Source organism: Achroia grisella, unplaced genomic scaffold, assembly GCF_030625045.1.
Source record: "Achroia grisella isolate CSIRO2021 unplaced genomic scaffold, CSIRO_AGI_Agris_v1 utg1462, whole genome shotgun sequence".
In the NCBI taxonomy this organism is placed as follows: Eukaryota; Metazoa; Arthropoda; class Insecta; order Lepidoptera; family Pyralidae; genus Achroia; species Achroia grisella.
In genome coordinates, this window is record NW_026712637.1 from 832943 (window position 1) to 847951 (window position 15009).

The 15009-nt window shown below is 36.3% G+C and overlaps 1 protein-coding gene across 1 annotated transcript in view; it reads right to left on the reverse strand.

The window, feature by feature from the left end:
- Positions 1–251: 251 nt before the first annotated feature.
- LOC131855698 (uncharacterized) overlaps positions 252–15009 on the reverse strand; it is a 48958-nt gene continuing 34200 nt past the window's right edge. The window contains exons 4-10 of the mRNA XM_059206997.1: positions 13109–13236; positions 9946–10196; positions 3277–3447; positions 2325–2457; positions 1696–1890; positions 1045–1183; positions 252–445 (exon numbers count right to left, since the gene is read on the reverse strand). Of these exons, the coding sequence (XP_059062980.1) occupies positions 306–445; positions 1045–1183; positions 1696–1890; positions 2325–2457; positions 3277–3447; positions 9946–10196; positions 13109–13236 (1157 nt within the window). The 3' untranslated portion in view covers positions 252–305. The remainder of the gene's footprint in view (positions 446–1044; positions 1184–1695; positions 1891–2324; positions 2458–3276; positions 3448–9945; positions 10197–13108; positions 13237–15009) is intronic.

Consider the following 15009-nt stretch of genomic DNA (forward strand, 5'->3'; position numbering starts at 1 on the left):
CACTGTACATAACTAGAATAAAACTAATATTCACTTACATATAACCAGTTACATTCATTCAATAGATTATTCAGTTTTATAAAAAAAAGAACACATTAAAAAGATATAAAAATATAATTTTCGTTCTGAAAAGTTATCGAAACTGGCAACCCTACATTCAGACTACTCATAATATGGAATATATAAACAAATTTGAAAACAGACATTAAAATGAGAAATACTTTTTGTGAAAATACAAAATACGTAAAATATACAATGCTGATATAAAATTGACAGCCCTAACTTTAAACTGCTCAGATCTCTTTTCACGTCAAAACGACAGCTCGGAACACGCAGCGGTTGCCTTCCATCAGGGCTGGCCACACGAATGACTTGATGAGGTCCGAGCGCCGCTCCCGAGCATCGCCCAGCGTAAAGCGAACATGCTTCTCTGGATTCATTACCACTGGAACATTACAACAATTTTATTAACAACGATTTCATTACCAAAAATGTCATTAACAACAATCTCATTAACAACAATCTTATTAACAACAATCTTATTAACAACAATCTTATTAACAACAATCTTATTAACAACAATCTTATTAACAACAATCTCATTAACAACAATCTCATTAACAACAGTCTTATTAACAACAATCTCATTAACAACAAAATAAGTACAGGATGTTGAGTTTCCACTCAAGTACACTCAGATTGTGGAATAAACTACCTGCCGACGTTCTGTATAGAGACTACAGCAAACAGTTTTTTAAGAAGGATATATTAAGATTTCAGCAGTGCGTTGCTGACCTCTGCTAGGCTACGGTAACAGTTTTCCACCAGAATGGTCGTATGCTTGTTTGTCAACATAAAAAAAAACACAAAACACCGTTGAGAATTCTTTTTTTTTTTAACTTCAAGTAGCCATTAGAAGATACAACCATTGTCACATCGTAATGAATATTGTACGAGTTAATAGATGCAACTTAACAACAAAAGAAAGTTAATCAGAATTCGACTGTATTATGTTTTACATAGATCTCAAAAACAGTTGATCACCTGGCGTGAAGTCGGTGTCTATCCTCAAGGGAGGAGAGTGCAAGCTGATGCTCCAGGCGGCTCGACACGCTGCAGCAACTAAGGCGTGGAGCGCACCGCAACCGCCCAGACAAGGGTACTCCCGAAGAGTACTCAACACCTGAAGATTTAGAACAAGCACTTATCAAATCGTTTATCACCAGCAATGGTCATTCTATTATGCAACTATAATGGGAAAATCCAACTGACCGCCAGATGGAAAATTATATTCGTCATCAATATTAGAGGCAGGTGATTGTTAAAAATGCATTTAAAACATCTGTTTAATTATGTGTATTAAGCCAAACTTATTACTCACTTAACACATGATGACGAGATTTTTGTAATAGCTATTCATGTATATAGCCCACGATACGTAAGTTTTATCTGAGTCCTCCAACGTGCGTTTTTCCAGAAACTATTGCCACGCACAACCACATTGTAAAATCACCTTCCAGCAAAGGTAATTCCGAACTCATACGATATTGAAACCTTGAAAACCTTATTCCATCTCAAAAGGCCGGCAATACACTAAAAATTCCCTTGCTATTGCAGATGGTCAAGGGCGGCGGTAATCACTTACCATTGAAACACAAGCTCGTTTGTCCCCATAGTATAAAAAAAATTACCAACCTGGTTGATGACAGTCCGCTCCGCTTCCCCAAGTGGGAAGCTGTGCGCTGTCTCGTGCAGGACTCGAGTGGCCGCCGACAGGAGCCGGGACACCGTCGGCTCCCTGGCGGCGGGTTCGCTGTCTCCAGCACCCAGTAACGCCTTCACCTCGCTCAGTCGCCGGTCGCGCAGGCTGATAGCGGCGCGGAACGACAGCTGCAAATATACAGGTTAAGTTACGTCAAGTAGATTAAGAAAATATTGGACTCATGTCGTATAAACATTTAAAAGGAACGATCGAAGATTGTGAAAAGTGGAATGAGCTCTGAGTTGTAAATTATGAGGATGATTTGGTTTCCAACCATATAGAAAATCTCTAAACATGTCGTAGTAATGAAGATGATGAAAAAAGAACGTATTTTATGGAATTGTTCTATTGTGGAATTCAATTTCATAACTCCAAATACTTGTGGAACGGTTGAAGGCCAATGCCTGGCTGACGATACCACTGAGGCAACGCTAGAGATTCAAAGCTCAGCTCAGGCCAACATTATTTCAATCACCGTTTGAATTGAACGGAGGAGCGGTCGAGGGCACCAGTGTGGAGCCTCCGGACGCCATAACAAGAAGGTACTATTTTTTATACTTACAACAACAATGGAGAAGACAATCTTGTATTTAAGGTGCGGTGTTTGCCGCAGCGGCTCCAGCGCCGACAGAGCTGGTAATGCCTCGTCTGCTGCACGAGCCCACACCGCTGCGTATTGGGAAACCAGCTTACTCCTGGAAATATTATTTCTATAGTCATGATGGTGTCATCTACGCATCAATCGAAGAAAAATTTTGTTTCCATGTAGACTCACGGAAGATGTACACCCCAGGAGCGCCTTCAACAATTTTTGAAGAAAAATAAAGAGTGAGAAATTATGCTAAAATTATGTTTATTCTGAGCTCTTACGTAGAGATAAATATAATACTATAGATTGATGAGTGTAGTCAAGCTTTATAAGATACTCTTCAATCGATCTAGAAGCTTCTGCACTCAATATCGATTCAAGTGGGTCAAGTCTTGCAAGAAACTATCGCAGACACCAATTGTGAATCTGTTAGCAAGGATCTCAACCTAAAACTAGTTTCTAATGCTCAGATCCCGTTCATACGATCCCGGCACTTTACGTTTTCTAGGTAGTCAGTAAGCATCCGTTGCATTGTAAACACATGTACTAAAAAATATAGAGATATATTATACGTGTATCTAGGTAGTTTTACTTCTCCAATACCTACATCATCACATTTTGTCAACAGAATCCTTAAATCTTCTTACTTTGCCTATGCAAGCTAGCCCTTTTTAGGTACCTACACAATCTCAATATCAAATTTGAGCTATGCCTCTTTTTACCCTTGATATGGTTCAAATCAAGTTCACTACCCAAATATCACATCTGAGTTATCACACTTTTTACCTCTGGTTAAGTTCTAAATTAGAAACAAATTTAGACCCGACCACTTATATTCTACCTTAAAGATCACACCGTTTTTGATTGGGTAAGTACCAATCAAAAACGGTGTGATATTTAAGGTAGAACATATAAATAACCATACCTGTCCGGATGCTGTTGTGAGTCATCACTGTCTGAATGGTAGCCGTCACTTGCGGAGTCCGTTGGTGAGCGGGGCGCAGTCGGGGTCTGACCTGCACCCTCACCATCCGACATCTGCGTGATGACTGCAGCACATCCTCGGGAGTAGCTCATCAACACGCCAGCGACCGGTCTGGAAGCAAGGAGAATGATTATTTATAAAAACTGCTTTCATCACTGTAATTTATATAAATTAATTATGATAAAATAGTAAGTCAAAGTAAGCATTAGACAGATTTATCTGTTCGTAATATTTGTTTATATCCACTGCCATATCAAATCTGTGTGATTAGTATTGTATTAAATATAAAGTTCCTACTGAGCTATTGAGTTTGGCTCATTATCATAATCATCGTCACTAGTGCCTATTTTACCACCATCTTACTCTCAAGCGGGTGGCACTGCAATCGCTAATCTAGTTCCAAGATCAGCAGAGCTTGTGTTACGGGTACTAGACAACTGATATATATATATTTTTTGTAAATACATGCATAATAATGTCGGTTAATAACCCCATTGATAGCAGTGTACCATGTGAAGTTGACCTCCACGCGGCTCCATCTGGAAACCTTCCTGTGAAATTCCTGGTGAAGTTCCCAGGATGGACTAACTGCCCTGACCTCATGTTCATCTTATCATCCTTCACTGGTGCCCCGCCAGCGTATACCGTTAGCGTAGCCGAGTGCAACATTCCATTATCATCCCAAAACAAAAATATACATAGAAAACACCCAGACCGATACAAATTCCGAATTCAAATTCCGCTTTCGAATTTGTAAGTGAAGCTTACAGAATATATCTACAGGACTTTTGTAAAAGCTTCGAAATATCGGAACCTCATAAACAGTAGTGATTTCTATAGTGATTGTCCCATGCCTCTTCCTTGTTCTGTGTATTCACTTAAAATAACTTTTAATTTAAAGAGCAATACGCAAGTTTTTTTGCTCATTCGTCTTGTGTGAGTCTGTGTTCCGAACGAATGGTAGAATCTAAAAGTATGACTATTCAGAAGTGCTTATATTAAAGATTACTTCTAATGCTAATCTTTACAAACAATAACTTTAATAGTCACAATAGAAAAGACCGAGGATCAAAATATCATAAGTCTACCTTCGTTATACAAATCATCTTTCCTATCAATTATTAAGATCAATTCAACCCTCAAAATATCTTTATTCTTGTAGGTTCCTTTCCCCCTCTCAAGTTGTGGTCCGTTTGAAGGGCGTTTGGACAAGCTCAAGGTGACCAATTTCCCTCGGTCCAAAACTCGCAAACATGTAAAAAACAATCAGTCATTTCCTTCCGGCTGAAATTGCTATCGAACCATAGTTAAAACTATATACTGATGCAGGTACCATAAGTTAAAGTCAATTTGAACCGGAAGAAAATAACTGAGTTTTCGACAGGGAGGAAACAGTTGACGAAAACATCCTCTGGATCGAGTACAAATTTCATTGCACACATATTTTAGTATTCTTCAGGATTAAGTCAAGATATTTATTGAGGATATATTCCTATCAAGTCAAAATCTTGTAAGAATAGCTGCCAGCAGAAAAATTTATGGGACAAAAGTGCCAGTGCAAATAAATTCGCAAAGATACCCCTTGTACTACTACCTTTCTATAAATATAACAAAAATAACACAAGACAATAGATGAATAATCACCAATTATAACACAATTAAGCATATTACGACTGGATTAATAACATTTAATGCATTTATGACGAAACAGGCAACAAAGAGCAATTAGAGATAATTTCTCACACATTTCTCCCACTGAAAGGCTGTTGTGCAAGTATGTATGCGATTTAAGTTTACACTTTATCTCGCCCCAGCGTTGTTAGTTACCATTGTGCGTGGGAAGTTCCATTCTCGTTAATTAAACTAATATTATTGGATGGCTTTATGATTTATAGATCTGATTAGATGCGCAATTTCTCTGGAAGCTGACGTCTGCACGCACATTCAGTTGTGGGGAAAGATGAACGGCATACAAATGGGATTTTCTATTTTCAACAGTTATTTGAATGGTAAATTCATACTAATGTTCTGAATATGAAACAAAATAAAATCTTGCCAGTTCTTCATTCCAAAGTGACAGTAGATTTGACATATCATAAGAGTCTGTAATAGACCTACATAAATAAAGATATTTTGAATATAAATTTGAATAATAATAATATTCCTGCATACTACAGTGCCATCTGGTCCCAAACTAAGCAGAGCTTGTGTTATAGATTCTAAACAACTGATAGATATACTTTCTTTTTTTTCTTTCCACAGACATAAAGTCCGTGCTCTTATTATTTTTAACCTTTTATACCGTGGCATATGTCGGCTGTAATAGTGCCAACTGGTCTAACTGCTGTTTTATAAACCTTGTCTTAGTTCTTTTTGTTTTTTACTGCCCTGTGTTTCCAGTTTGGTTTCCGATTTCTGTTTTTGACTTGAGTAAATTAGTAAATTTAATTTGATTTCTGTTTGACTTAAGTAAATCAGTAAATTTAATTTGATCAGGCCCAATATATAGTAATTTTATTGATGTCAATATATTGATATAAAAGTAAAATAATAATTAAAATTTACTAAAATTAAATACAAATATGTCAAGTCGGAATTGAATAACTAATTAAATTTAATAATAAATTAATAAATATAAATACTAAATCATACTGTTTTTCAGGTTTGAGTCAATATATACATGGCAACTATTAGTACGTGTACTAGTTCGTGTTGTACCAGGGCGCTCCTCCAACCTTCCCTATCTTTAGCTCTTATATTTATATACATATACTTTGTACATAAATATATATTATACATAAAAAACACCCAGACCGATACAAACAATCATTGTCATGAATACAAATGTTTGTAAACGTGCAAGAAATCAAACCTGCGATCATCGGAAGGACAGTGCTGTAGAAATAGAAATAGAAATAATCTTTATTGAAATAAACTCATTACAAGCACTTTTGAATAGTCATATTTTGATACCACTCATTCGGAATGCAGATTCATCACAAGAAGAACGAGCAAGAAACTTGTGTGTTGCTCTTTTTAATAGATGTTTTTTTTTATATAAATAATTATAGTATAACAAGTAAGAGGCATGCGATAATCAACATAGAAATCGCTACGCACTCATTATTAGTGTAATCAGATAATATTGTCAGTGCTATGGATTTAAAGTTTTTCTATAAAAACATTATTATCGTTAACGAATTCTTCAATTTTATAGTAAGCTTTATTGCAAAGGAACTGTTTTATTTGTCACTTAAATCTTTTTTCTGGCAGATTTATAACAGACTCTGGTATTTTATTGTAAAACCTTACGCAATTTCCATAAAACGAATTACTAACTTTAACCAAACGACATTTAGGTAAAATCAGTTTGTTATTGTTATGTACGCTTTTATTGGTGCAATCACTAACTCTTTTGAAACTGTCTATATTTTTCCTGGTATAGATGATATTTTCATAAATGTATTGAGAAGCAACGGTGAGATAAATGTGTGTGTGCTGTGATAAACCATTACCATTAAGACCGTTACTTGTGAAGCAACAAATGCAGTCATAAATGTTTTTCCTATTGTTCAATATTCATTCAATCGACTGCGAAGTTCCAAGTCGAGTTTGTTTCCGAAAGCGGTAAGTCAAAATGTTACATGGAGAAATCATCTAAGTTGACGTGTGTACTGACGACAAATTGCATTTTTACATATATAGAAAAAAAAACACAACCTCGGTGGTCTAGCACACCGCTTTACGACATATGGTCGCGGGCTCGATTCCTTGCACGGCACAAACATTTGTATTCATGCGTATGATTGTTTGTATCGGTCCGGGTGTTTTCTATGTATAGTATGTATGTATTTACGAAAAAAATCTATGTATATATATATCAGTTACTTAGTACCCATAACACAAGCTTTAATTAGCTTAACTTGGGTCTAGATGGCGCTGTGTGAATTGTCCTGAGATTATTATTATTAGTTATCTGTGCCATTTACTTTTTAATTATCCAGGTCAATCATATGATACCTTACCCTGGGTCTAGATGGAACTTAAGACTAGATGGCGCTGTGTGAATTGTCCTGAGATTATTATTATTAGTTATCTGTGCCAATTACTTTTTAATTATCCAGGTCAATCATATGATACCTTACCCTGGGTCTAGATGGAACTTAAGACTAGATGGCGCTGTGTGAATTGTCCTGAGATTATTATTATTAGTTATCTGTGCCATTTACTTTTTAATTATCCAGGTCAATCATATGATACCTTACCCTGGGTCTAGATGGAACTTAAGACTAGATGGCGCTGTGTGAATTGTCCTGAGATTATTATTATTAGTTATCTGTGCCAATTACTTTTTAATTATCCAGGTCAATCATATGATAGCTTACCCTGGGTCTAGATGGAACTTAAGACTAGATGGCGCTGTGTGAATTGTCCTGAGATTATTATTATTAGTTATCTGTGCCAATTACTTTTTAATTATCCAGGTCAATCATATGATAGCTTACCCTGGGTCTAGATGGAACTTAAGACTAGATGGCGCTGTGTGAATTGTCCTGAGATTATTATTATTAGTTATCTATGCCATTTACTTTTTAATTATTCAGGTCAATTATATAATATTATAGGAAATATACCCAATTACTATATTAATATATCTATTAAATATAAGATTTCTCTACCCGAGCTACATATTACACAACTATCGAATTCAGCGAAAGCTACTTTCACCGAGATAATCCAAATTACATCATATATTAAATAACGTAAACACTAGTTAAGCGTTAAACTGCAACCGTTAAATAACGGTTATTAACGTTAAATAGCAGATATTGCGTTAAGTGACAACGTTTAATTTAATATGAGTGTGAATTTATCTTTTTGGTTACGCTTTGTAATGATTACTTGGAACTAACTGTTGTCGTTTCAAGTTTTTGTGTTTGTTGTGGTGTTTATTTATGTTTAATGATTAGTTCTATGTTTTATTTGTGTATTCAAATATTTTCTACTACCTACTCGCCCCGGCTTCGCCCGGGTGTACTCTCCGGGGTCCGCCCGGGGTCACTCTATCTATTACAAAAACCGCTTCAAAATCCGTTGCGTAGTTTTAAAGATTTAAGCATATATAGAGACAAACAGCGACAGCGACTTTATTTTATACTATGTAGTGATGATGATTATTTATTGTTATTATTTGATATTGTGTTTTTTTTAAATAATAGTTCAAATTCAAGTCATATTCAAAATATCTTTATTCATGTAGGTCTATTACAGATTTTTTTCCGTATATATTACTTTTTTATATTCCGCTCTACTCAGCAGGTATTATTTTGGTTATTAAAAAAAAATTACAAATCCAATGTCTAGTGCATTTTTGAAACTGATATACTATTGGATTGTTAATACTAAATGAACTATATATATGTCATTTTTATTTTTGGAAAAAATTTGTTTTTCAATAATGTGCCATTCGAAAACAAAGTCAATAGTAATAAAAAAAATAGAGAAATGTGAAAAATTGATATTATTTGCCTTATAATATGTACAAAATTGTATGAAGTTTAATTGGTTATTGTAGATTTTTTTAGAGTAGCACGTTGTGTATGGAGAGAGACCTTGGACATGCAGCCTTGTTGCTTGATCAGCCCTTGATGTACATGTACATGGGCGAAGATTACTTTAAGCGGTCGTTAATTAATTTAATTTTATATATGTAGAATAACATTATAATATCTCGAACATTATTGAATTATTTTTACGAGAACCAAGTTATGTTTAATATTCATAATGTAGCAAATTAGTGTTACATTTAAAATTATAAATGCATTGGTTTCCTTGTAGGATATCCGTTAACATCGCGCAGAAAGGTAACCAATGCGTAATATACATATTATTATACAACATATACTTATATATATACATACATAAATACATATTTAATAATCTGACAATGAAATATGTACTGCCACAAATAAAGGAATAAAAAATATTATAAAAAAAAAGGACAGATTACAAATTTAGATGATGAAGAAATGAAGAAGAAATTCCAGTTTTTACGTTTGAAAGAAAATCTACTCATGGCGGTTTATTTAGGTAGATATATACGCTGTATATATATACCCCTATATAACTACAGCATGAGGTTTTTCAAGAAGGGTATATTAGGGTTTCTTAGGAGTGTGCGTATGTGCGTATGAGGAATGTGCGTCGAAAAGTACGCATTTGTAGACCCTTACAATTGTTTTCCTACACTTTGTCCCCTCTGTAGGCACAACCCTTTCCTTTCCCACCATCCCCTCAGGTACCCACAATTTTTTTATTGAAGTTTTGGGCTTTTGTCAGGTGCTTGCATCTGTAGTACTGCACCCTCACCCTTTTTCAAAGTTCGCTGCCTAGGCCCGTCAGGGACAAGAATTGAAGGATATTCTTAGAAGCGATGGTTTTTTCTTCTCAGGATATAGTGTATACTTTTCAAAGGAGATATTTTAGTTTATGCATAAGTGAGCTACAACCATATAGGATGTGTATTGGCGTTTCCTCTTTTGCTTAGCAAGATCTGCAGATTGGGTATGCCTAAAATATTAATGCTGTGTTAATTTGTCTTTAACATACCTTGTATCACTTAAATCCAGAGTCGGCTCACTTCTCTTTATCTGGCCTACACACGTCAGCACCGCTTTGTCGCTCTCGACCCTGGCTGCAAGCGAGGACACCAGGGTCGGCAGCTGTCTCAACGCTGGCTTATCCACGATCGTCAGCAGGGACTTGTTGTCGATCAGTCTTCTCTCGACATCAGCGTGGGAGAGAGCCAGAAGACGTTGGTGGGATGAGGATGCTGGGTCTTGGTTCACTGTTACTGATGACTGTGGAAAACAATTATTATTATTATTACTTGCTTCTCTACTATCTACTTCTTTTGTTGGAAATTTTCTGCTCTTGTCAATATAATAATAATAATCTCTCAGGACAATTCACACAGCGGCATCTAGTGGCATGATAAGCTGAGCTTATGTTATGGGTACTAGAAAACTGATACAAGTTCATAGATACATTTTTTTTAATACAAATACAATATACGTAGAACCGCATTACTTCCGATGGTCGCGGGTTCGATTCCTCTCACGTTACAAACATTTACGAGTATATTCATGAGTATGATTGTTTGTATCGATCTGGGTATTTTCTATATATATTATCTATATATATATTCAGAAAATATGTATATAAGTACATCTATCAGTTGTCTACCATTCACAAAACAAGCTCTACTTAGCTTACGACTAGATGGAGATGCGTGAATTGTTTACACATTTTTTTGGTATATGACATTTAATTAGTAAATTATAATTCACTAACTACCCGCCCCGGCGTCGCACGGCTCTCTACATGTATTATACACATCTTGAATCACTCTATGTATTGCTAAAAACTGCATTCAATTCCGTTGCGTAGTTTAAAAGATCTAATCGAAAATGTAAATAAAGTTTAAGGCACATCAGCTGAACCATACCACGTCATACATAAAAAAAACCGAAGAAAAAATTCAGAAGCGTCATCCATTCATTTGCATTTATATGTGTCGTTTCTTCATGTGATTGGATAACAGTGAGACAAGCTAATATTTACGAATAAAGTGAAATACAATATTGATTGCTCACGAAATATCCGAAAGTATACTTGAAACTTAAGATGCCTCGGCAATTTCGACTGTGTACTTGAGGTTTGACGTATGGTCATGCAATTTAAGAACGCCTTGTCGAAACAACGCCATTACGTAATTGTAAAATACTAGCTGTACTCGCGACTTTTATTTTATTTTTCTAAAATAAAGGTAGCCTACATTACTCCTTATTACATCAGCTACCTGCCAAAAAAAGTTCCATCAAAATCGGTCCAGCCATTTCAGAGATTAGCCGGAACAAACAGACAGGCAGACAAAAATTGTAAAAAATGTTATTTTGGTATATGTACCGTATTTATATTCACATGCATGTAATAAAAAACCGTTATTTCAATATTACAAACAGACACTCCAATTTTATTTATATGTATCATCATCGCAGCCCGGAAGACGTCCACTGCTGGACATAGGCCTCCCCCAAAGATCTCCACGACGATCGGTCCTGCGCTGCTCGCATCCATTTATATGTATAGACTAGTAAAAATCACGGGATCTTAACATATTTTTTTTTTAGAGTTTCCAATATTTCGGCAGGGTTCCAACCGCCATGATTATAGCTATAATGGCGGTTGACCAGGGGCGGATCGTGAATTTGTGGACCCTGGGCTAAATCTACTTACGGGCCTACCTAATTATATTACTGAACTAAAATAATACACCCACCAAAAACAAGCGACCAGAAATTCCCCGTTCCTTTCAATAGACGTGCACTTGCATGGCTCGATTGATCTCAAGGTTGCCAACCTTAACCTTTTTTATCAATCTAGATATCTTTTTATATTCTAAATATCGTTTCAGTGGGGACTGTGGGCCCTTGTATCCTCGGGGCCAGGCCAGGATTAACACATCCCTAATATCGCTACTCCAACAAATACTCCAATAGACTACTGCTATTGAGTAAAAACAACATATGCATGATGACTAGGGCCCTCACAGGATGCAAATTAAACAAGCGTATGGCTAAACTAGACCTATGCACGACAAGAATCTGCAGATTCTGCCAAACTGAAGAGGAAACGCCGCTTCACATCCTATGTGATTGTAGCCCACTCATGCATAAACGAAATATCTCCTTTGGAAAATTTACACTCTATCCTGAGGAGATAAAAACCATCGCTCCTAAGAATATCCTTCAATTCTTGTCCCTGACGGGTCTAGGTAGCGAACTTTGAAAAAGGGCGAGCACAATAGATCTATGTAGGTCGCAGTGCTACAGATGCAACAAACATCTGACAACAGCCTAAACAAACCAATAAAAAAAATCCTCGGGGCGCTGGGCTGCAGCCCAAAAAGTCCTAAAATCTGCCCTTGCAGTTGACGGTTATTATCAGTAAGATTAAAACACGGTAAGATACCGTGAATTTTACTAATTATACGTATAAAAAATTACATACTAGTATAATAATAATCTCAGGACAATTCACACAGCGCCATCTAGTCCCAAGCTAAGCAGAGCTTGTGTTATGAGTACTAGACAACTGATATAAATACATGGTTAGATTTATTTTGTAAATAAATACATATTATACTTAGAAAACATCTAGACCGATATAAACAATCATACTTATGAATACAAATGTTTGTGCCGTGCGAGGAATCGAACCCGCGACCATCGATCGCAAAGCGGTGTACTAGACCGCTAGACCACCGGGGTCGTCAGTATGTTTAGTTACAATTACATACTAGTATGTTTTATATATTTTTTTTATACTACTATGGTGGCAAACAGGCATACGGCCCATCTGATGGTAAATGGTTACCGTAGCCTATGGACGCCTGAAACACCAGGGGTGTCACGTGCGCGTTGCAGACCCTTAAGAAACCTTAATATACCCTTCTTGAAGAACCCCATGCTGTAGTCTCGTGAGAAAACCTCGACAGGAAGTTCATTCCACAACCTAACTGTACGCGGGAGGAAGCTCCTCTGCAACCGCACTGTTCGGAACCACTTAGGTTCCAGCGTGTGGTAATGAATTCCCTGTCGATGGCGAGCGGTGCGGTGGTAAAAGGTGGCCGTAGGCATCATGTCGAACAATATGTAGACAAGCCTGGAATATGCAGTCTTAAAGAATAATGTAAACAAATCCTTCGTACCAGCTCCTCAAGTTTGTGAAGCGCCTGCTTATAAACGTCCACATGTCGCTGGAGCTCATTCTTCATCGCCACGTGAAGTGATATGAGTGTGCCGGATGAATCAGCTGTCAAACCATGAGTACCCAAACCTGAAACAATTTATTTTAATTTAAATTCAAATTCAATATAAAAAATCATGTAGGACATATTAGCCGCTTACGAATGTCGAATGTTCGGATGTCTAGACATTAATTCAAATTCAAAAATCATTTATTCATGTAGGACATTTTAGCCGCTTATGAACGTCAAATTTTTACATTATAATTTTATTTTTTTCCTACCGTCCAGTTCGGTATATAGATCCAATTGAGAAGAACTGGCAAGAAGCTCAATTGAATTACTTTTTTTTTAAAAGCCATGCTATTTACAATGAATATTTATATAGGTGTCTATGTCTAACATTAAATGAAAATCCCGTGCATGAACAACTATTGCCATGCACGCTCGTTATATAATGTAATTATAATCCCATCAAAAACATAAATGTGAAATGATAGCCGAGTTTAATATTATGATATATGCCTTGATTGTTGACTTCTACGACAAAAGAGATGAGATCTAAATGGGTGCCAAGTTCAATGGTCTGTCCTGAAATGTATTTATAACAATATAAAATATCATTTCTTCTTATAACTATAAACCAGTTTCAGTTTCTTTTTTCCTTTATATTCACCTAATTACCTATCTGCATGCCAAATTTGAACTTCCTAGGTCATCTGGAAGTGGGTTATAATTTTGATCTATAGTTGATCAGTGATAAAAATGACGATTTTTGGACATTAAATTCTAAATAACCGTTTGAGATATATTTATGAAATTCGGAATACATATTTATCTCGCAAGTCTCAATATATGAACCAAATTTGTCAGGTTTGTGTGAAAGAGTTTTTGAGTTATGAGGGGGTCAAAAGTGGCTCCAAATGGTTCGTGTAAATATACACACGGTGCTGCAGGCCAGTTTACTTGAAACTCGGCTTGACACGCTACCGCGTGTCTAGATGGCAAATACAATAGTACATGATGGTACTCAGTAACTGATGCATATATGAACAGCAATACGGACAACAAGTTTTTATGTGACATCCACTCTTGGCTAAATAATAATAATAATAATCTCAGGACAATTCACACAGCTCCATCTAGAGTTCTAGACCCAAGTTAAGCTAAACTAAAGCTTGCGTTATGAGTACTAGATACTGATACAAAAACATAGATTTTTTTTTTCTAAATACATACATATTATACATAGAAAACACCCAGACACTCATACTCATGAATACAAAATCTTTGTGCTGTGCGAGGAATCGAACCCGCGAACATCGGAAGTAAAGCGGTGTGCTAAACCGCTAGACCACCGAGGCCGTCAAAATGTATTATAGAAGTTAATATAAACTTCATCATACTCGTAAACGAGTGCTCCTTGTAGGGACTGGTCTGCTCTAATCACTACGACTGATTTACTCAACTAGTTGGTTGTATGTTTAATATTTATTCTATTAGAGTATTTAATTGAATTAGTGCTAATTGGTAGTTTGTATTCACACACTTCAACTTAAAAATATAACAACAAAATTATTTAAAAGAGCAACACGCAAGTTTCTTGCTCATTCATTGTGATGAGACAACTTTCCGAATGAGCGGTAGATTGAAAACAAAATGTAATGACTATTCAAAAGTGCTTCATCATCATCATCATCTCAGCCCGGAATACGTCTACTGCTGAACAAAGGACTCCCCAAAGATCTCCACGACGATCGGTCCTGCGCTGCTCCATCTGCCTTCCAGCGATCTTGACCAGATCGTCGGTCCACCTTGCTGGAAGCCTTCCCACTCTGCGTCTTCCGGTCCGTCAGAAGTGCTTC